The sequence below is a fragment of the Ornithorhynchus anatinus genome, chromosome 1 (genome assembly GCF_004115215.2).
Source record: "Ornithorhynchus anatinus isolate Pmale09 chromosome 1, mOrnAna1.pri.v4, whole genome shotgun sequence".
Lineage (NCBI taxonomy): Eukaryota > Metazoa > Chordata > Mammalia > Monotremata > Ornithorhynchidae > Ornithorhynchus > Ornithorhynchus anatinus.
In genome coordinates, this window is record NC_041728.1 from 164,798,531 (window position 1) to 164,822,570 (window position 24,040).

The 24,040-nt window shown below is 48.9% G+C and overlaps 1 protein-coding gene across 1 annotated transcript in view; it reads left to right on the forward strand.

Moving 5' to 3' along the window:
* The first annotated feature begins 996 nt into the window (after nt 1-996).
* The window catches only part of PAK2 (p21 (RAC1) activated kinase 2), a 78,722-nt gene continuing 55,678 nt past the window's right edge, over nt 997-24,040 (forward strand). The window contains exons 1-2 of the mRNA XM_029060764.2: nt 997-1,059; nt 23,583-23,793. Of these exons, the coding sequence (XP_028916597.1) occupies nt 23,607-23,793 (187 nt within the window). The 5' untranslated portion in view covers nt 997-1,059; nt 23,583-23,606. The remainder of the gene's footprint in view (nt 1,060-23,582; nt 23,794-24,040) is intronic.

Sequence of the window (24,040 nt, forward strand, 5' to 3'; positions counted from 1 at the left end):
GGTTTTAGTTCGAAATGATCCGGGAGGGGAAAAACCCAAACTGCTTGTGTTCTCTGCATATGTATCTGTGGATAGAGCTAGGTCGAGATACACTCATATCTATAGGAGTGTATATGGTGTTGTCCTTCGTATTTGAAGAAGACCTTAGTAATGGTGAAAGTCACTAAAGAATCCGGGTGTGACTAATGTGGAACCTACAGTTCTGGACACACAAAAATAGTCGTCATCGGTCAGTAATCACTGGTATTATGGTGCACTTACTGTGTGGGGAGCACTGTGCTACTCTCTTGGGGGTGTACAATGTAGTGGAATTGGTAAACAGGCTCCCTCCATATCTACCCACCCTCCTCAAATCTTCCAGGCAATGACTCTCCCCGCTTCAAAGCTTTACTGAAGGCCCGTGTCCTCCAAGAGGCCTTCCCAGACTAAGCCCCACTTTTCCTTATCTCCCACTCTCCCTTCTGCGTCTCCCTGACCTGCCCCCTTTGCTCTCCCCAGCCCCCACCACCCCACAGCACTTATATGTATGTCTGTAATTTTATTTATTTGTATTGTCTGTCTCCTCCCCTCTAGCCTGTGAGCTTGCTGTGGGCAAGGATTGTCACTTTTTATTGTTGTATTGTACTTTCCCAAACGCTCAGGACAGTGATCAAGCCCTTAATAAGTACGACTGAATGAATGAGAGGTCGATGCTTGCCGGGCCTGACGCTGAGCGTTTTTGCCTCTGTTTCTTGTTCTTTCTGAAACTTTTCCCCAAAAAGAGACACTCTTTTCCTGGTTGCAGTATGCCAGGCTGCTTTATATTGGGCAGTTGACTCCCAGAGTTCAGCTGGGAGGAAGCAGCTCGTTGTGGGCAGCCCACCGCTTAGTACAGTGCTCTGAACACAGCAACTACTCAATAAATACGGTTGATTGGCTTTTCTGCAGCTCTGTTTTTCAGTGTCTTGAGACCCCTTTCCCCGCCCTGCTTGACTTGAGTTTCATTTGTCCACACAGCAGCTGTTTGGGTATCCTGCCGTCTGCCGCTCCGATCTCCTGCCCAGAGTCTGCTGTGTTGAGGTGAGCACAGCCTCAATGCTAAGAGGCTGACTTTGTTCTAGAAGGTTCATTGTTTGTGGTCTGGTCTGGCCGGTCGATACGGAGCGTGGCCCTGTAAACTCTGATTAAAATGATCTCAAATAATTAACTTCTAAAAGTACAGGAACTGTACTGTTGTAATAAAATCCCCATTTCTGTTGTGCGTTCTTGGCTCCGGAAAGACTTTTACTGTGACCCATCTTAGTAGCTGAGAGGTAGAATGCTTTCCCCCTGAGTCACTGTGTACACAGTAACCATTTTTTCTTCCTCTAATTCCACGTTGTAGTTCCATTAGAACGCCGTGCTTTAATTCCATTAGTTCCGCGAAAATGAATGAAGAAAAGTATGAATCGTTTCTTTTGCTGAACTTCAAGGGACGCTTCTCCCCAGAGGAATAATTTGTTTAATGAGCAGAATCAGTGTGCTCAGAGGACCACATAGAATGTTGCCAAACCCCATTCACTGGTGCATTCTTTTATTTTTATTAGTCCTTTTAATGATTTTGTATTTGGTCAAGTGCTGCAAAATCAATCAACAACCTGGGGACAAGTTCTACCCTAGGGCAAGTCACGGTGTACAAGACTCATTTTTCTGTCCTTTAAAAGAATGAAGGGAAGGGCAGTCGCCTCCACCCACTATTGGTTTCTGTGTATTTGTTTTATGATATTTAAGTGCTTACTATGTGCCAAGCACTATACTAGTCACTGGGGTAGATACAAGGTAATCAGGTAGGACATAGTCCATGTCCCACATGGGGATCGCCGTCTGACTTGCCCAAGGTCATACGAATGACGGAGCCGGGATTAGAACCCAGGTCCTACTGACTCCCAGCCCTGTGCTCTTTCCACTAGGCCACACAGCTTCTCACCCTATATCTACCCCAGCGCTTAGAACAGTGCTCTGCATGGAGTAAGCGCTTAACAAATACCAACATTATTATTATTCTCACCGTCACTGTCTTCCTTTCCAGTAATAATGATAGCTGGTATTGCTCTGCCACTTTCACATCTATTCTGCTATTTCATTTCACATATCTTCACATATTTTCACATGCTGCTTCTTACATATGAGAAGCGGCGTGTCTTACTGGATAGAGCCCGGGTTTGGGAGTCAGAAGGTCGTGAGTTCTAATCCTGACTCTGCCTCTCGTCTGCAGTGTGAATCTGGGCAAGTCACTTCACTTCTCTGCGCCTCAGTTGCCTCATCTGTCAAATGGGGATTGAGACTGTGAGCCCCACGTGGGACAGGGACTGTGTCCAACTTGATTTGCTCGTATCCACCCCAGCGCTTAGTACAGTGCCTGGCACTTTGTAAGTACTTAACAAATACTGTAATTATTATTAATTATTATTATATCCCATTTTGTCTTCCCCACTCCTCTGGAAAGCAAGGAAAGGCAGGTCATATCCCCATTTTTTTTTTTTTGCAGAGGGGGAAATTGGGGCTTTACTCAAGACTCTCTTTCTACTGCCCACCCCGCACGCTTCGCTCCTCTGCCGCTCACCTCCTCACTGTCCCCTGTTCACCCCTATCCCGCCGTCGACCTCTGGCCCACGTCCTCCCGCTGTCGTGGAACGCCCTCCCTCCTCACCTCCGCCAAACTCATTCTCTTCCCCTCTTCAAGGCCCTACTGAGAGCTCACCTCCTCCAAGAGGCCTTCCCGGACTGAGCTTCCCCTTTTTCCTCTGCTCCCCCTCCGCCCTCTGCTCCCTCCCCCTCCACCCTTCACCTCCCTTCAGCTAAGCCCCCTTTCCCTCTGCTCCTCTCCCTTCCGGTTCCCTCAGCACTGTGCTCATTTGTCTATATTTTTGTTACCTTATTTATTTTGTTAATGAGGTGTCCATCTCCTTGAGTCTATTTATCATGATTGTGTTGTCTTGTTTTTTCCATCTGTCTCCCCCGATTTAGACCGTGAGCCCGTCATTGGGCAGGGATGGTCTCTATCTGTTGCCGAATTGTCCATTCCAAGTGCTCAGTGCTCTGCACCTAGTAAGCGCTCAATAAATACTATTGAATGAGTGAATGAATATTTAGCAAATTATCAGTAGAACCAGAACTAAAATGTGGATTCTTGCCCGTCAGTTTAGTAGTCCTTCGTAGTTGAAGGCGGCAATGTGTGCTCATGAGCCCGAAGAGGCGCCTGTTCGTTTCGTCAACACCCCTGCTCTCGACCCTTTGAGCCTCTGAGAGGAGAGTGTCTGGTGAAGGGGCGGGGGTTGGCTCAGCCACAGCTTTGGAGCCGCGGGTGACAATGGGGAGAGGAAGAAGAGGAGGAGGGAACGGAGGAGGGAGAGAGAAAGTAAAAGGGGAAGAAGGAGGAAGCAACTCCCTCTCCCCCGGCTCTCCTCTGGTCTCCAGTGGTTCGTCCTGCTTCACCCCCGGGCCCGATGCCCGTGGTCCAGAGCAGAGCCGACATCTCTGGGCTCGGGTCCCCGCACCCCCAGGCCAGGACCTGCCCGCCGGATGAAGCCGTGACGGCCGTTGCTGCGGCAGAAACGATTCCGTCCCAGCCCGGTCCGCGCATCCCGGTCTGGCAGCGTCCTGTACCTTCTGGCTGGGGCCCGTCCCTCCCGGACTCTGCTTTCACCCTGTGGGGACCGTTCCTCCCGCCCGGTATTCCACGGGCCCCGGCGGAAACAGAAATGTAGCCGCGATGTTCTCGCCGTCTCTCTCTTCCCATTGGCAAGAGACAAAGGTGAAGCCACCCTCCCCGCTCTGGTCCTCTCCGACCCCAAAGGGTGGGGCGGGCAGTAATCTGCGAAGCCGCCCCAACTCCCTCCCCGAGCCCCCCGACACATACCCAAAACTTCATAATAATAGTAGTGTTTGTTAAGCACTCACTATGTGCCAAGCACTGTTCTAAGCACTGAGGTAGATGGAAGGTAATGAGGTTGGCCCTCATGGGGCTCACAGTCTTAGTCCGCATTTTAAGGATGAGGTAACTGAGGCACAGATAAATCAAGCTGACAAGTGGCGGGGCCGGAATTAGAACCCACATCCTCTGACTCCCAGGCCCCTGCTCTTTCACTGAGCCACCCTGCTTCTCCGACAGAGCTCTTGTGGCCCAGGTGACCGTGAGGGCCTCAGAGCCTGGGAAGCAGCGTGGCTCAGTGGAAAGAGGCCGGGCTTGGGAGTCGGAGGTCATGGGTTCGAATCCCGGCTCTGCCTCTTGTCAGCTATGTGACTGTGGGCAAGTCACTTAACTTCTCTATGCCTCAGTTACCTCATCTGTAAAATGGGGATTAAGTCGGTGAGCCTCACATGGGACAATCTGATTACCCTGTGTCTCCCCCAGCGCTAAGAACAGTGCTCTGCACATAGTAAGTGCTAAACAAATGCCAACATTATTATTATTATTATGATTATTATTTCTGCACATTTGGAACGTGCAGAGATTTGCTAGTGCTGTCCTCCCTTGACAGACTTTCAGAGTCCAACTGAGAGGAGCAAAAGGTAGGGCGAGGCGTTGACCTGCCGCCCCAGGCCACTTAGAGTCCGCCAAGGTCATCCGTGGTGAACGTCTTCGATGAGTCAGTCCGGCGGACAGCCTGGGTGGGAGGCAGGAGAAAATAAAAGTGGCCCTTGGACATGTTTATCCTGGTCTTGGAGGAACTGCGTGACCTTATGAAAAAAGCACGGGCCTGGGAGTCCCAGGACCTGGGTGAGAATCCTGGCTCTCCCACTTCTCCACCTGTGTGACCCTGGGCAAGTCACTTCACTTCTGTGCCTCACTTATCTGTTCTCTGAAATGGGGATTAAGACCGGGAGCCCCATGTGGGGCGTGGACTGTGTCCAACCTCATTAGCTTGGATCTACCCCAGCGTTTAGTACAGTGCCTGGCGCATAGTAAACCCTTAACAGATAACATTAAAAAAAAAAAAAATGGGGTGACAGGACTAATACGAATTTCTCCCATTAAAAGGGACAGTCTTTGTCTTCATCATTCATTAAGTAATATTTATTGAGCGCTTACTCTGTGCAGACCACTGTACTAAGTGCTTGGAATGTACAATTTGGCAACAGGTAGAGACAATCCCTGCCCCATAACGGGTTCACCGTCTGAACGGGGGAGACAGCAATGCAAGACAGAACAAAACAAAACACCCTCCCCTAGCTGATAATAATTGTGGTATTTGTTAAGCGCTTACTATGTGCCAAGCACCGTTCTAAGCGCTGGAGTAGATACAAGGTTGCCCCTCGTGGGGCTCACAGTCTGTATCCCCATTTTACAGATGAGATAACTGAAGCACAGAGAAGTGAAGTGGCTTGCCCAGGGTCACACAGCAGACAAGTGGCGGAGCAGGGATTAGAACCCACGTCTCCTGATTGCCAAGCCCGGCCTCTTGCCACCGAGCCACGCTGCTTCTCGTTAATGATGAAAGCTTCTTGCCAGTTCCTTCGTCAAGTTTCTGAGCCACGGTGAAGGGTCGTGTCTGAAAGAGGCACCAGCTAGTCCTCCCGCCTAAAATAATCGGCACCATTTTTTACCTTGGAACTGTAATCACTGAAGTGACCCTATTTTGAAAGCGACCTGCGCAAGGTTCATAACGGTAGATGAAAAAAGCCATTCGTAGAAGGGGTTTGGCATCAGCAGTACCACCAGTGAAGGATTAGCAGTCGTTAAAGCAGCGCACCAGCAGTGAGTTACCGCTACCTCCTAGAGTGCCAAAATATTGCAGCCTCACGGAAAAAGCAGAGGCATCCTGGTTTGAATCCCGGCTCCGTCACCGGCCTGGCACGTGACCTCGGACAAACCTTCTAACCTTTCGGCTTTCTCATCTGAAGAATGAGGATAACAACCTGCTCTTCCTCCAACTTAGATTATCTTGTATTTACCCCGGTGTTCGGTCTCGGCAGATAGTAAGTGTTCAACAAATACCGCAGTTAGTCATTCGTTCAGTTGTGTTTCTCGAGCGCTCACTACGTGCAGAGCACGGCACTAAGTGCTTAGGAGAGTACAGTAGGACAATAAACAGGCACAATCCCTGCCCACAACGCATCTAGAGGGGGAGGCAGACATTATTATAAATAAATAAATGGCAGATGTGTACGTAAGTGCTGTGGGGCTGGAGGGGGGATGAATAAAGAGCAAGTCAGGGCGACGTAGAAGGGAATGGGAGAAGAGGAAAGGAGGACATAGGGAAGGCCTCTTGGAAGAGATCATTTTTATTATCACCCCAACACTTAAGCACAGTGCTTGGCACACATTAATGCCTAATAAATTCCAGCACCAACACGTCCTGCAAATTAATCTATCCCAACTCCATTTCTTTTGTGGAGGGAATTGCAAGTGCCCGCTTTGCTCCCTGCGTGCAGTTCCCCATGGAGGGTGAACTCTTTCAGACTCTTAAGAGGTGGTTCAGTACAGGTGATTTCAAACAGGTGCGTGAGAAGCCCGGGAAATTCTCCAGAGACTTTCGGAGTTAAGATTGTCATGAGCGGAGACGAGCTCCTATTTGCTTTTGAGCTGCTTTTGACTTTCTGCTTAGGTAAGAAGTCCAGAAAGTCCAGGAAAAAGCAGAGCAGCTCATCATCATCATCGATGGTTTTTGCTGAGCATTTACCGCAGGCGGAGCGCCGGACGAGGACAGTAGAAGAGAATTGTCAGGCACGGTCCCTGCCCACAGCGAGCCAACAGTTGAACTAGATCAGCCGAGGGGACAGACCCTGTGGTGTGGGAGGTTTTTGTGGGAGAGCTCTCCAATCGAACATTCTTGCCGGGAAGGTTAGGCCAAAGTAAACTCAACCGAGGAGATTTAATTTTAGGCTTTGGGAAGAAGCTGGAAAACATAATTTTAGAAAAAGGAACCTACTAGAAGCCTGGGGACTATTAAAAGACAACACGTTAGAAGCCCACAGGAAAAACAAGACAAAACAAAGAGGAAACACTTCATGCCAAAATGGTGGAGTAAGTCAGGCAATCTTCCCAAAGTTAGGTTAAGCAGGGAAAGCTCACCCAAGTGTCGAGAATCAAAAATGGCAGGGAGTGGCAGGGTCAGCTGCAGGCCAAATCAATCCCATATTGAGCGCTTACTGTGTGCAGTGCACTGTATTAAGCGCTCGGGAGAGTCCAACATAACATAACAGAGTTGGTAGACAAGTTCCCTCCCCAAATGAAAGTAAAGAGGGTCTTGCAACAGACACCGACGCTAATAATAAAAAATTCTTCCATTACATCGTAAGCAGGAAGCCGGCGAGCTAAGCAGTGGGACAAGTTGTTGATGCGATGGTATTTATTGAGCGCTCACTGTGCCTGGATCACTAAGTGCTTGGAAAAGTATAGTGCAGCAGAGTTGGTAGACATGAATCCCGCTACAAGGAACTTTCAGGAGGAGGCATTAAAATAAATTAGGGGAAATAGTCGTGTATAAGAATATTTACATATTGTGGGACTGGGGTGAGGATCAAAATGCTTAAGGGTACCAGGTTCATAATCGATGGGAGTAGGGATTGGTTGGGGAAATGAAGGGCTTAATGTGAGAAGGCCTCTTGGAGGAAATGTGATTTTTGGAGGGCTTTGAAGGTGGGGAGAGGGTTGGGCTGTCAGATATTCATTCATTCAGTAGTATTTATTGAGCGTTTACTATGTGCAGAGCAGTGTACTAAGCACTTGGAATGTAGAATTAGGCAACTGATAGAGACAATCTCTGCCCAACGATGGGCTCACACTCTAATCAGGGGAGACAGGTGGACAAGAACAGGACAACATAATCACGATAAATAGAATCAAGGGGATGTACACTTCATTAACTAAATAGGGTAATAAAAGTATATACAAATGAGGATAGTGCTGAGAGGAGGGGGAGGAACAGAGGGAAAGGGGGCTTAGCTGAGGGGAGGTAAAGGGGGGAAGGGGGAGGAGCGGAGGGAGAACAGAGGGAGCAGAGGGAAAAGGGGTAGCTCAGTCTGGGAAGGCCTCCTGGAGGAGGGGAGCTCTCAGTAGGGCCTTGAAGAGGGGAAGAGAGTTAGTTTGGCGGAGGTGAGGAGGGAGGGCATTCCAGGACGGCGGGAGGATGTGGCCCAGGGGGATAAGCGAGAACGGGGGACGGTGAGGCGGTGGGCGGCAGAGGAGTGGAGCTTGCGGGGTGGGCAGGAGAAAGAGAGAAGGGAAGTGAGGTAGGAGGGGGCAAGGGGATGGAGATCCTTGGAAGCCCAGAGTGAGGAGTTTTTTTGTGCGGAGGTCGATAGGCAGCCACTGGAGGATTTTAAGGAGGGGAGTGACATGCCCGGAGCGTTTCTGCAGGAAGATGAGCCGGGCAGAGAAGGCAGCGGAATGAAGAATAGACGGGAGTGGGGAGAGACCGGAGGAAGAGAGATCAGAGAGAAGGCTGACACAATAAAGGAGAGAGAGTTCCAGGCCCAAGGGAGAATGGGGGGAAGGGGTCGGTGACGGAATACACAAGCTGGAAATAGGGAGAGTACGTTGGTGTGTTAGAGTGGAGTGCATGGGTTGGGTTGTAGTTGAAAATCAGTAAGGTTAGGTAAGAAAGGGGTTCTTGGAGGAAATGGTGGTAGCCAAGAGGCCAAATTAATCAATCACGTATGTAATCACGTATGTATGCATTGTGGGCCCTGAACTAAGCACCTAAGCACCTGGGAGAGTGAAATACAATGGAGTTGGAAGACATGATCCCTGCCCTCTAGGGCAGAGACACCCTAAAGTAAATTACAGGAAAGCAACAAGGTAAATGGGAATTCTTTAATTCAGCCTTTACTCAGGAAGATGTTAGGCATTCCCATATCCCAGTTTTTTTGTGTATGTTAGAGTCTGGCGATGTTGGCAAGAGTAAGCCCATTATTGTGTTTTAGTCTCCAAGGAAAGAATGTAAATGCTGTACACACAGTAAGCGGTCAGTAAATAGCACTGATTGACTGACAAGTCGCGAACCCAGAGGACTGGTGGGTGGATTAGCCGGTGTGATCTCCCTCCGGAAGAAAGTTCTAAAAGTGATCCCGGGAATTCTAGACGAGCGAGTCTCACTTTTGGGAAACTGGACAAATCTATATTCGAGTTTAGTAATAATGGTGGTATTTGTTAAGTGCTTCCTATGTGCAAAGCACTGTTGTAAGCGCTGGGGAAGGGGATACAAGGTGATCAGGTGGTCCCACGTAGGGCTCACAGTTTTCATCCCCATTTTACAGTTGAGGAAACTGAGGTCCAAAGAAGCGAGGTGACTTGCCCAAAGTCACACAGCTGGCAAGCGGCAGAGGTGGGATTAGAACCCATGACCTCTGACTCCCAAGCCTGGGCTCTTTCCACTGAGCCGCGCTGCTTCTCATTAGTTTAGCATTAGTGAGCACCTGGAAGCAGCATGGCATAGTGGATAGAGCAGGGGCCTGGGAGTCAGAAGGTCATGGGTTTTAATCTCCGCTCTGCCATTTGTCTGCTGGGTGACCTTGGGCAAGTCGCTTCATTTCTCTGTGCCTCAGTTACTGCATCTGTAAAATGGGGATCGAGACTTTGAGCCCCACTGGGGACAGGGACCGTGTCCAACCCGATTAACTTGTATCCACCCCAGTGCATAGTACAGTGTCTGACATACAGTAAACACTTAATAAATGCCATAATAATTAATATTATAAAAGAACCTGTTAGAGAGATACACTGTGGTTGCAGTAATCTGCTGAGAACTAGCATGGCCTAGTGGAAAGAGCACTGGCCTGTGTGTCAGAGGACCTGGGTTCTAGTTCTGGCTTCACCACTTGTCTGCTGGGTGGCCTTGGGCAAGTCACGTCACTTCTATGCCTCAGGTACCTCATCTGTAAAATGGGGATTAATCAATGGTATTTGTTGAGCGCTTTCTGTGTACAGAGAGTCTAATAAGCACTTGGGAGAGTACAAAGATTGTGAGACAGGGACTGTGTCCAACCCGATTGTCTTGTATCTACCCCAGCGCACAGTACAGTGCCTGGCACAGAGTAAGTACTTCTCAAAACGCCATAAAATAAGTTTCAGGTGAATCGTACGTTTATAGATAGAAGGGAACCAGTGGGCATAAGCTTTTTAGGTTTTCATAAGGACTTTGACAGGATTCCAAACTGGAGGCGTTCTCAAAAAACAGGAATGTTATGGGATTGAAGAAACAATTCGTAATGAGTAGAAAATGATGAGCAGTTTGTCACCAAAGCGTAGAGGGGCCAACAGCCGGTTTGGAAAACTAAACCCTGGCGGTCTCTAAGGATTGTCATCACCGGCACTTATTGAACACTGCAGGGCCAGGACCAACTTTTCTTTAACGTTTTTGGAAGCGCTTGGAAGGGAGCAAAGACCAGGACCTCCTCCGGAGGTCCACCTGGAAGAGCATGAGATTCATAGGCCGGAGGAGATCCTGGTCTTTGGTCCCTTCCAAGCACTTCCAGGTGACGAGTGAAGCAAGATCCCGTTAAAACTGGCCAGCGAAAGGGTGAAAAGTGGCAAGGAGAGGTGGGAGCAAGTGCCAGGTAATTGCACTGAGGACAAGTAATGAATAACTTCCTCGAGCAGTGTGGGGCTCTAAGGATTGGACCCGCGGAATCGCTCCACCCTTATTTTTCAGGGGAATCGAAAACATTTTTATACCCCATAATCAAAGTGTAGTAATTCTGTAAGGAGTTAATTTTTTCAGACTGACTGGGAAAGAGGGTTGAGAAGATATCAGAGCAGGTGTAGGTAGGTGGCTGAAGATTCATTCCTTAGGAGTGAGGCCGGGAGAAGAAAGAAAGGGAAGCAGCGTGGCTCAGTGGAAAGAGCCCGGGCTTGGGAGTCAGAGATCATGGGTTCTAATCCCGGCTCTGCCACTCGGCAGCTGTGTGTCTGTGGGCGAGTCACTTCACTTCTATGTGCCTCAGTTCCCCCATCTGTAAAATGGGGATTAACTGCGAGCCTCACGTGGGACAACCTGATGACCCTGGATCTCCCCCAGCGCTTAGAACAGTGCTCTGCACATAGTAAGCGCTTAACAAATACAAACATTATTAAAGAAGGTTAAAAACTTGGTAATGCAGCGAGGGAGGAGGGGATTTAACTCTGTAGGGCCTTCTGGGGCCTTCAGGAAATGCTTATTGTTGGCAGCGTTTGGGAAAGTAAAGTAGAAATAAAGGACTCAAGTGCCTCCTTACTGTATTGCTCTTCTATTTTTTATTTATATTCCACCTCCCCCCACCAATTCTTTTATGACCCGATCGGCAGTTATGTGAGTAAATATCGCATTTTTCTTCTCTTGCCCACGTGACGTGGCTAGTTGAGTCTATCGCGCGCTTGTTTTTAATCCGTCTCCCGCAGCCTAGATTGCGAGCCCAGTTCGGCGCAGTGTCTGATCGACCCCAGTGTACTTAATATAGCCACTAATTAAATAGGGATGTTAGGCCTTATTCATTCAGTAGTATTTATTGAGCGCTAACTATGTGCAGAGCACTGTACTAAACGCGTGGAATCTACAATTCGGCAACGGATGGAGACCAGTGACGGGCTCACAGTCTCACGGGGGAGACAGACGGCAGAGCAAAAGAGAACAAAACAAAAAGACAACATTATCAAGATGAATAGAATCAAGGGGATGTACACCTCATTAACAAAATAAATAGGGTAATTATATATATATATATATATATATATATAAGCCTTATTAGCTTTGGGTCCGTTTTATGGTTTTGTTAGGCCACATTAGCCAGTTGGCTCATTGCTGTGTTAAAGACCCTTCTACTTAATTGAGACTGCAACGGGGAAAGAACTAGACTGGTGATCTAATACTCTTCCCCTCTTCAAATCCCTACTTAAAGCTCACCTCCTCCAAGAGGCCTTCCCAGACTGAGCTCCCCCCTTTTTCCCTCTGCTCCCTCTACCCCCCCTTCATCTCTCCGCAGCTAAACCCTCTCCTCCCCCCTTTCCCTCTCCTCCTCCCCCTCTCCTGTCCCACCCCCTCAGCACTGTACTCGTCCGCTCGACTGTATAAATCTTCATCACCCTATTTATTTTGTTTAATGAGATGTACATCACCCTGATTCTATTTAGTTGCCATCGGTTTTTATGAGATGTTCTTCCTCGCGACTCTATTTATTGCCGTTTTTCTCGTCTGCCCGTCTCCCCCGATTAGACCGTAAGCCCGTCAAAGGGCAGGGACTGTCTCTATCTGTTGCCGACTTGTCCATTCCAAGCGCTTAGTACAGTGCTCTGCACATAGTAAGCGCTCAATAAATACTATTGAATGAATGAATAGTGACTGCTATTGAGGAGAGCAATAAACTTAAAAGAAATGATGCCCCCCGGAGTTAGTACAGACCTGGAGTTCGAACTTTGTTTTGGAACCAAACCGAGAGGGTTGAAATTTTGATTCAGTGGTAGCTTCCACTATGGGACCTGACTAGTTCCAGACACCATTACCTCTTTGTTTTCCGTTGTATATTTAGCTGTCCCAGCCTCATCCATCAGAGACAATCGGGGGCTTGTTAGTGTTTGCATCTCGTTAGGGGTGAACAATGGGCTTGTTGGAAGAGTACAGTGTGTATTTTGGGCGGGCTCTTTGTTTCACCCACTTGTTTTTCCGTGAAATGGAGCAAAAAGTGATTCTTTGAAATGGACGCTGTATTTTGCGATCATGTGTTTAACTGAGAAAAGGATCTAGGTGAAGTTGGCAGGTGAAGGAAAATGTAAGATGTCTATGTAATTTCCTTTAAGGCCTTTCCTTCGGTTTAGTCTTCATGCCTTAATAATAATAATAATAATGTTGGTATTTGTTAAGTGCTTACTATGTACAGAGCACCGTTCTAAGCGCTGGGGTAGATAAAGGGTAATCAGATTGTCCCACGTGAGGCTCACAGTTAATCCCCATTTTACAGATGAGGTCACTGAGGCACAGAGAAGTGAAGTGACCTGCCCACAGCCACACAGCTGACAAGGGGCAGAGCCGGGATTCGAGCTCATGACCTCTGACTCCGAAGCCCGGGCTCTTTCCACTGAGCCACGCTGCTTCCCATAATGTTGGTATTTGTTAAACGCTTACTATGTGCAGAGCACCGTTCTAAGCCCTGGGGGAGATACAGGGTCATCAGGTTGTCCCACGTGGGGCTCACAGTCTTCATCCCCATTTTACAGATGAAGTCACTGAGGCCCAGAGAAGTGAAGTGACTTGCCCACAGTCACACAGCTGACAAGTGGCAGAGCCGGGATTCGAACCCATGACCTCTGACTCCCAAGCCCGGGCTCTTTCCACTGAACCACACTGCTTCTCTATTGCTAATCTAGTGAGAACCACACTGCTTCTCTATTCTCTTCTCTCTATGCCTTGAGCCTAGGAGTTTTTTTTTTTTTGAGGAGTGACCTAATGGATTGCTAGTCCTTTTCTTGAAATGCATAAAGAGGCATATAAATATCTTGTAAAAAGGCAAGAAAGGGAGAAGGTAAAATGTAGCTTATTTCAGGAAACATTTCTAATTTTTGGTTCTCATTATTCAGTATCGAACGCCTCATCTTCCATCCGAAACTTCAGCTCTTCCTCACTTTCCCATCACTGTTGACGCATAAAAATTGCAACCATGCTGTCACTTTAATTTTTAATATTATTTAGGCACTTACTGTGTGCCAGGCACTCTATTAAGTGCTGGTGTAGATAGTTAATCAGGTTGGAAACAGTTCATGACCCTCGTGGGGCTCACACCCTTAAACCCCAATTTACAGCTGAGGTAACCGAAGCCCTGAGAAGTGAAGTGACTTGTCCAAAGTCACACAGCAGAAAAAAGGCAGAGCTGAGATTCTGACCTCCCAACCTCCTGCCTCTCCCCACTTCGGTCTGTACTTTACTCCGCTGCCCAGATTATCTTTCTACATAATCGTTCAGGGCATGGCACCCCTCTCCTCAAAAATCTCCAGTCGTTGCCCATCAACCTCTGTATCCAAAAAAAACTCCTCACTATTGGCTTTAAAGCTGTCCATCCCCTTGCCCCTTCTTACTTCACCTCCCTTCTGTCCTTCTCCAGCCCAGCCCGCACACTCTGCTCCTCTGCCGCCGCTCACCTTCTCCCAGGGCCTCAGAGGTCATGGGTTCGAATCCCGGCTCTGCCACTTGTCAGCTGTGTGACTGTGGGCAAGTCACTTCACTTCTCTGTGCCTCAGTTACCTCATCTATAAAATGGGGATTAACTGTGAGCCTCACGTGGGACGACCTGATTACCCTGTATCTACCCCAGCGCTTAGAACAGCGCTCTGCATATAGTAAGCGCTTAAAAAATACCAACGAGAAGCAGCGTGGCTCAGTGGAAAGAGCCCGGGCTTTGGAGTCAGAGGTCATGGGTTCGAATCCCGGCTCTGCTACTTGTCAGCTGTGTGACTGGGCAAGTCACTTCACTGTGCCTCAGTTACCTCATCTGTCAAATGGGGATTAAGATTGTGAGCCTCACGTGGGGCAACCTGATTACCCTGTATCTACCCCAGCGCTTAGAACAGTGCTCTGCACATAGTAAGCGCTTAACAAATACCAACATTATTATTATTCTTGCCTGTCCCACCATCGACCCCTGGCCCACGTCCTACCTCTGGCCTGGAACGCCCACCCTCCTCAAATCTGCTAGGCACTCACTCTTCCTCCCTTCAAAGCCCTACTGAAGGCTCACCTCCTCCAAGAGGCCTTCCCAGACTAAGCCCCCTTTTCCTCAGCTCCTTCTCCCTTCCGCGTCACCTCGACTCGCTCCCTTTGCTCTCCCCGCCATGCTACAGCACTTATGTATGTATATCTATGTCTATAATTCTATTTATTTATATTGACGCCTGTTTACTTGTTTTGATGTCCCTCACCCTCCTTCTGGACTGTAAACCCGGTGCGGGCAGGGATTGTCTCTACTGCTGAATTGTACTTTCCAAGTGCTTAGTTCAGTGCTCTGCACACAGTAAGCGTTCAATAAATACGACTGAATGAATAAATGAACGAACCCAAGTCCTCCTGACTTCCAGGTCCAAATTGTACCCACAGGTCCACGCTGCTTCTCGTCATTTTTGACTTTACCCATTTAAGGTCCACCTTCACTGTGCCTCTAAATGTATCAAGAGTGTTCACTGTGTGCAGAGCACTGTACTCAGCTCTCGGGAAAGTACAGTCCAACAGAGTTGGAAGACATGATTGCCGCCCCCGAGGAGCTTTTAGCGTGCAGAGGAGCCTGCAGTCAAAAGGTTGCCCGATTTTCCTCTGTTCAGTGAATGAATCAGTGGTATTTATTGAGTGCACCCTGTATGCAGAACACAGTACCGAAAGCACGGGAGAGCGTGGCTCAGTGGAAAGAGCCTGGGCTTGGGAGTCAGAGGTCATGGATTCGAATCCCGTTCTGCCACTTGTCAGCTGTGTGACTGTGGGCAAGTCACTTCACTACTCTGTGCCTCAGTTACCTCATCTGTAAAATGGGGATGAAGACTCTGTGCCTCATGTGGGACAGCCTGATTACCCTGTATACCCCAGCGCCTAGAACAGTGCTCTGCACATAGTAAGCGCTTAACAAATACCAGCATTATTATTATTATTACAATAGAAGCAGCATGGCTGAGTGGAAAGAGCTCAGGCTTTGGAGTCAGAGGTCATGGGTTTTGACTCCTGGCTCTGCCACTTGTCAGCTGTGTGACTGTGGGCAAGTCATTTCACTTCTCTGTGCCTCAGTTCCCTCATCTGTAAAATGGGGATTAACTGTGAGCCTCACGTGGGACAACCTGATTACCCTGTGTCTACCCCAGTGCTTAGAGCAGTGCTTGGTACATAGTAAGCACTTGAAATGCCACCATTATTATTATTAGAGGCGTGAAGCTGGCAGGCTGGTGTGGAAGTGGGAGAGGAGAGCTCTAGACTGTGAGCTCGTGGACAGGAAATGTGTCGTTATATTATACTCTCTCGAGCGCTTAGTACAGTCCTCTGCAGACAGTAAGCGCTCAATAAATACCACTGAATGAATGAATGAGAGGAGACAGGTCAGAGGGTGACAGCTGATTGAGAGCCTGAAAGGGATGAGCACCTAACACATTCCCTGCGTGCAGGTACCGTGTAGGCTAATAGAAAAGAGACATAAGAGAATCGATGAACTGAGTAATCCAAAAATCAAAGCAGAGAATTGAGTATACAGTGGAATAAACACATGCACATGCATTATATATAATAATTAATACATGTGTTCGTATATAAATATGCTTATTAGTTAATGCATTAATATATTAATGCACTTATAAGTGCTGAGGAGAATGGGTAAATGTAATTGGTTAAGTGCCGGGACTGGCTGTTGGGTTTTATGCCTTGGATTGCTAGGAATGAATTGTGGAAGGCCTGCTAGAGGACTGAGCTTTCAGCTTTGACGATGCAGAGGGCCGGGAGGCCCGTCCGATTGAGGGAAGGAGTTCTAAAAAATGAATAATGATGATATTCGTTAAAGGCTTACTATGTGCCAAGCACCGTACTAAGCGCTGGGGGAGATGCAAGCTAATCAGGTGGGACCAGTCCCTGTCCCCTGTGGAGCTCACAGCATTAATCCCCATTCTCCAGATGAGGTAACTGAGGACCCGAGAAGGGAAGCGACTTGCCCAAAGTCACACAGCCGACAAGCGGCAGAGCCGGGATTAGAGTCAAACCGGGGTGGGGATTGAAGGTGAGCCGTTGAAAGGGACACCAAAACTGATGATAAAATAATAGGAGGTTCTTTAAATATATCACACGAGGAAGAGGACACTATAATGGGGCCACTAAACAGTCGGAGTATTAATAATAATGATTGTGGTATTTGTGTTTACTTTGTGCCAAACACTGTGCTATGCACTGGGGTGGATACAAGCAAATGGGTTGAACACAGTCCCTGTCCCACAGTCTCAAAATGGCCAGTCCCTGCTCCTCCTTGGCATTCAGTAGTTATTGAGCGCTTACTGCGGGCAAAGCACTTTACTAAGCACACTGCTCTGATTTACCGCCCCCCTCCAGCTTTTTGAATCTTTTCCGTCGGTTCCCTCTCACTCTGCTTCTCTCTGTCTCCTACACCCATCCCTGGGCGTCTTCGACATCCACATGAATATTCCCAACGAGTTTTCCGCGACCCGCTTCCTCCAACTCCAGCTCCACCGACCTCACCCTCTCCCCAACTTGGACACGCCCCGATCTCGCCGTCTCTACTCACCGTCTAATCTCCAACTTGACCAACTCTGAAACCCCACTCTGCTCACAGCCTCCCGGTCTGATTTCTCTCCCGCCTACCCCCTTCCTGCAGATCCGTCCTGTGCCCCTAAAGAGAACTGCCATCCTCTGATTCCCTCCCATTTTCTAAATTTATCTTGCCCTGTTTGGCCTTTAAAATCCAAACGCTTAGAAAAATTTTAAATAATTCATCATCTGGGCAAGTCATCGTGTAATACCTGCTTTGTTAAAACATCTTAAAAATTTGAAAAGGATCGGCATAAAAGTAAAACGTGCAAAATCGAAAAACCGTGACAAGATTATCTGATTAACATTATGCAGGTAATTACGGCAGCCTCCCTCCTCTCGTTACACAAGTCCCCTGTTCTCCACATCACCCTCTCGACTGAACTAAATTCCCTCACTCCCCTGTTCCTCTCCCAGTCTCGTATCCACAACCCACAGCCCCGGATCACCTCCGCGCTATGCTTCCTCTCTTCTCGTGTCCGAGCCGTGGAGCACTGCTGGCAGAAATCCAGACACCGGGGTGACCGTGTCCGTCTCAAATTAGTCCCCACCTGCTTTAATTCTTCCCCCTCCTCTGCTTGGCGGCAATAAATACTTCTCCATCCCTATTGACTCCCAAGCCCATTGCCCACGACAGCTGTTTCTGACTTCCGACTCCCCTCCTCGAACCCCCTACCCCTCCACGTCCCCTCGTCCTGCCCTTAATGACGTAGCTACCTAAAATTAAAACCACTAGGCCTGGTCTCCCGAAAATCTTTCCTTCCGCCTCCTGCCCCCTATTTGACTCCCCCGTCCTTCCCAGCAGTATCTCAAGAGGTAAACTCCTGCCTCTTCTCAGATTTTCTCTCCTTCACCTGTTCCTCTGACCTCAACCCTCCTCATCTTCTCAAAGCAATCGCCCCTTCCCTTCTTCCCTCCCTGACTGCCGTCCTCAACCTCTCACTTAGCAGTCGTTCCTTCTTCACCACTTTCAAGCCTGTCTGTGTATCCCATACCTTAAAAAAAAGCCCTCCATCAAACCCACGGCACCTTCCATTTATCACCCCATCTCCCTCCTTCCGTTCCTCTTCAAACTCCTTGAGCAAGTTGTCTACACTTTCGACTTCCACTTCCCCTCCTCCAGCTCCCTCCTTGGTCTCCCCGGCTTCCTCTCCCTTCACTCCACGGAAACTGTCCTCTCTGAGATCTCCAGTGACCTCTTTCTTGCCAAGTCCAGTGTCCTCTACTTCATTCACTCGTATTTACTGAGCGTTTACTGTGTGCAGAGCACTGTACTAAGCGCTTGGAAAGTACAGTTCGGCAATAAATTCCATTCTAACCCTTGACCTTTCTGCTGCCTTTCTGCTCCTGGAGGAAATGTGGACTCTGGCTTCTCTAGCAGTCTTCTCCTGGTTCTTTTATGTCTCTAACCACTTGGGCTCAGTCTCTTTCTGTGCTCCTCCTCGCCCCGCACCCTCTCTCTAGCTGTGACACGTTTCAAGGCTCACTTCTGGGTCCCCGTCTATTCTTCATCTCCACCTTCTCCCTTGGACTGCTTCCTTGTCCCGCACGGCTTCCACTGCCATCTCTCCTCGGATGACCCCCAAATCTACCTCTCCAGCTCTGCCCTCTCTCCTCCTCTGCGGTCTCATATTTCCTTCTACCTTCAGGACAGCTCTACTTGGATGTCCTGCCGACCCCTCAGACTTAAACATGTCCAGAACAGAACTCATCTCTTCCCCCCGCTCCGTTTCACGATCCTCCCCGTGTCTTTCCTATCACCGGCGCGGACGACACTGACTCACAGACCTGTCAGCTTGGCATTGTCCTCAACTCGTCCCTCTCATTCAACTCCCACATTCACTCTTTCGGGAAATCTCTGCCTTCTCATCACCTCTAGAACCCACCCTTTCCCCTCCATCCAGATTGCGACCCGGTTGATCCGAGCGCTTTCCTTTTTCTGCTTTGACTGCAGCGTCAGCCTCCCCGCTGACCTCCCTGCCTCCTATCTCTCCCTTCTTCAGTCCCTACTTCACTCCTCTGCCCAGGCCATTTTTTTTTTCTGAAAAATCGTTCAGTCCGTATCTCCTCACTCCTCAAAAAAGTTTCCAATGGTCACCCCTCCACCTGTGCATCAAACAGAAACTCCTTACCACCGACAGTAAGCGCTCAATAAATACAATTGATTGATTCGAACAACTGTCTCCCTCCTAACCTGACCTCGCGGGTGTCCTACCACGACCCAGCTCACACACTCTGCCCCCTTCACCAGCTCACTCTCCCTCGATCTCGTCTGTCTCGCTGCCGATCCCCTGCCTGTGCCCTCCTGCTGGTCTGGATCATCCTCCCTCTTCAGCTCTGACCACCGGCCACCTCTCTTGCCCCCTAAAACCCTCCTAAAATCACCATCTCCTCCCAGAGGCCTTCCCTGGCTAAGCCCTCGTTTCCCCTATCCGCCCGCCCCGTGCCTTGGGAACATACCACTTAAACGCTTCAGTAGTCACCCCGTAACCACAGCGCTTATGTAAATATCCTCTTTTTTCCCTATTTGTAATTTATTTTAATGTCCGTAAACTCCTTGCGGGCGGGGATCGAATCAACAAACTCGGTTTTGTTGTACTCTCCCAAACGCCCGTAGTAAGCAATAAATACCAGCGATGGTAAGCGAACTGGGGCAGGGAACGTGTCCTCCAATCTAATCGCGTTGTACTCTCCCAGGTGCTTAGCGTAGCACTCTGCACAAAGCAAGCGCTCAGTAAGTACCGGTGATGACGATTGATGTGACGCTGACGGACTCTGGAGTCACGATGGGAATTTCTTTAGCGCGTCAAGTCCACCTTGCAGCAGACACCTAAAAGGCCAGCAGAATAACGAGCGTCATCGGAAGCGGATAGAAAACACCAGAAGGTGTTGTTTTGCGTTCCTCCGAGCCAAGATTAGAACCCAGGCCCGTGCTCTATCCACTGGGGCATGCTGAGGCAGAAACGACAGGGGGCTCTTAAATCTATGTGCAGAGCATTGTACTAAGCGCTTGGAAGAAGCACCGTGGTGTAGAGGTTAGAGCCCGGGACTGGGAGGGAGAAGAACATGTGCCATTTGCTGTGTGTCCTTGGTCAAGTCACTTCACTTCTCGGGGCCTCAGTTCCCTCATCTGTAAAATGGGGATTAAGACTGGGAGCCCCATGCGACCCCATCTCCCTCTGCCCCTCCCCCTCTCCCTTCCCATCCCCTCAGCACTGTACTCGTCCGCTCGACTGTATATATTTCCATTACCCTATTTATTTTGTTAATGAAATGTACATCGCCTCGATTCTATTTAGTCGCCATTGTTTTTACGAGACGTTCTTCCCCTCGACTCTATTTATCGCCATCGTTCTCGTCCGTCCGTCTCCCCCGATTAGACCGTAAGCCCGTCAAAGGGCAGGGACTGTCTCTATCTGTTGCCGACTTGTTCATCCCAAGCGCTTAGTACAGTGCTCTGCACATAGTAAGCGCTCAATAAATATGAATGAATGAATGACAGGGACTGCGTCCAACCCTCCGGCGCTTAGTACGGTGTCTGGCACGTGGTGAGTGGTTAATACCACGATTATTATTATTACAACGCAGCAGAATCAGCAGACGTGTTCCCGGCCCATAATGAGAAGTCTAGAGGGAGGTAAAGGTAAAGGCTGAGGGGACCGACGTCGGCCGCCTGTCGGATTCGTCGACGAGGTGGACCGGGTAAACCCGCAACTGTTGATCTTCCCCGAGTCCCAGAATAACAGGATGAGGGGAGTCACCCATTGAAACGCAGAGGTGGCGGGTTCAAAACAGCCAAAAGGAAACACTATTTCACTCAATGGATGTAAGCGAATGTAATTTGTTACCACAGGAAGTCGTGCAGGCAGAAGAGTACGGGTCGGAACAGTCCGGGCGGAAAGTGTGAGGGGTAGAGGGAAAAGTAGGGATGTACGTGTGATGATGATATTTTGTATATCGCCATGATTCTATTCATCTGGATGATGCTGTCTTGTTTTGTTGTGCTTTGCTTTGCTGTCTCCCCCGTTTAGACCGCGAGCCAGTTATTGGGCCGGGATTGTCTCTATCTGTTGCCGAATTGTACATTCCAAGAGTTTAGTACAGTGCTCTGCACATAGTAAGCGCTCAGTAAATACTATTGAAAGAATGAATGAATATTTGTTAAGCGCTTACTGTCTGCCGAGCACTGTTCTAAGCGCTGGGGGAGATAGAAGGTAAAGAGCCTGTCCCACGTGGGGCTCACAAACAAGCTCAGCTAAGCCAAATCTGGTCCCTTAAATTCAAGCGAGGCAGTCGGCAAAAAATATTTCCTGGGGAATGGAAAAAATAAAAAATAAAACGCTTTTCCCGAGGAGGGAAGGTCTCTACAAGTCGCCCCAGGCTGTGCCCCACAGTGACAACGGGAAGCCGCGTGACCTAATGGACCGAGCCCGGGCCCGGGAATCACCGGGTCCGGGTTCTGATCCTGGCTCTGCCACATGCCTGCTGGGTGACCTCGGGCGAGTCGCTTCACTTCTCCGGGCCTCCGTTGCCTCATCTGTAAAATGGGGATTGAGACCGTGAGACGTGTGGAGTGAGAACTGTCTCCAACCCGATTTCACGTCTATCTGCTCCGGTGTTTAGTACAGTGCCATCCTGGTGGCCAGGATCGTGTCTACTATCTCTGTCGGATTGCACTCTCCCTAGTGTTTAGTACGGTGCTCTGCAGATAGCGCTTAATGAATAAGCACTTAGTACAGTGCTCTGCACATAATCAGCGCTCAATAAATAATAATAATAACGTTGGTATTTGTTAAGCGCTTACTATGTGCAGAGCACTGTTCTAAACACTGGGGTAGATACAGGGTAATCCGGTTGTCCCACGTGAGGCTCACAGTTAACCCCCATTTTCCAGATGAGGTAACTGAGGCACAGAGAAGTGAAGTGACTTGCCTACAGTCACACAGCTGACAAGTGGCAGAGCCGGAATTCGAACCCATGACCCCTGACTCCCAAGCCCAGGCTCTTTCCACTGAGCCACGCTGCTTCTCTGTCGGATTGCACTCTCCCTAGTGTTTAGTACAGCGCTCTGCAGCTAGCGCTCAATAAATAAGCACTTAGTATAGTGCTCTGCACATAATCAGCGCTCAATAAATAATGATAATAATGTTGGTATTAAGCGCTTACGATGTGCAGAGCAGTGTTCTAAGCGCTGGGGTAGATACAAGATAATCAGTTGTCCCACGTGAGGCTCACAGTTAATCCCCATTTTACAGATGAGGGAACTGAGGCACAGAGAAGTTAAGTGACTTGCCCCAAATAAGCACTTAGTACAGGGCTCTGCACACAGAAATGCTCATAAATGCGATTGAATGAATAATTATCACGGATTACCACACCATTAAAAAAAATAAACCCCAAAAACAACCAGGATGGTGTCGAATGGATGGACGAATGATCATCAAGGGTTCACCAAACCTGTCTAGTCTGAATGGATCCTTGGATCCTCCTTCCTCAAGTTTTTCAGAATCAAATCTACCACCACACTCGAGTAATAATAATAAAGATAATAATAAAAATAGTGGATTCATTAAGCACTTTCTGTGAGCTTAGCATAGCCCTACTGAGGGCTCACCTCCTTCAATAGTATTTATGGAGCCCTTACTACGTGCAGAGCACTGTACTAAGCGCTTGGAATGTACAAATCGGTAACAGATAAAAGGTAACGGACCTCCTCCAGGAGGCCTTCCCAGATTAAGCCCCCCTCTGCTCCCCCTCCTCTCCCTATCACCCCGACTCGCTCCCTTTGCTCTACCCCCTCCTCCCCACCCCACAACACTTTTATATATATGTACATATAATTCTGTTTATATTTATGCTTTGTACATATCTTTAATTCTATTTATATTGACGCTCTTAATGCCTGTTTAGTTGTTTTGATATCCGTCTCCCCCCTTCTAGTCTTTGAGCCCGTTGTGGGTAGGGATTGTCTCTGTTTGTTGCTGAATTGTACTTTCAAAATGCTTAGTACCGTGCTGTGCACGCAGTAAGCGCTCAATAAATACGATCGAATCAAGGAACGAATGAACGTGCCAAACACTATTTTAAGTGCTGGGGTAGATGCAAGGTAATCAGGTTGGCCACAGTCCCTGTCCCATGTGGAGCTCACACTCCCGATCCCCGTTTTACAGATGAGGGAACTGAGGCACAGAGAAGTGAGGTACCTTTCCCAGGGCCACACAGCAGACAAGTGGCGGGGCCGGGATTAGAACCCACGACCTCCGGCTCCCAAGCCCGGGCTCTCGCCCCTGGGCCCTGCTGCTCCTCCAGTGCCAACGCATTTCTTACGTATCAGTGCACGTTTGCGAGTTTTCGTGTCTTTTTGTGTTCTTCCAGGCTTCGGCGCGACCTCGGTGAATCATGTCTGATAACGGAGAGCTGGAAGACAAACCCCCGGCACCCCCTGTCCGAATGAGCAGCACCATCTTTAGCGCTGGGGGCAAAGACCCCTTGTCAGCAAACCACAGCCTGAAGCCTCTGCCCTCCGTTCCAGAGGAGAGAAAACCTCGGCACAAAATCATCTCCATTTTCTCAGGCAATGAGAAGGGTAAGTAGCCCTGCGGTGTGGCCGCGGGGATGCGCTTTGCTCTTTCGTCTTGGACCCGAACCCTACTCTCACGCTCTGGTTTTTGTGGGGAGGGTTTGGTAGTCTTCCAAAAAAAATTAGACTTATTGCACTACGGGGCCTCGTGTGAAACGCTCTTTCTTTTCAGACCTCGGCTGAGAGGGCCGATTTTTGCGGGATCACACATCCCGACCTGCTTCGGTTTTTCTCGCCGTTCAGTGGCGGGGAC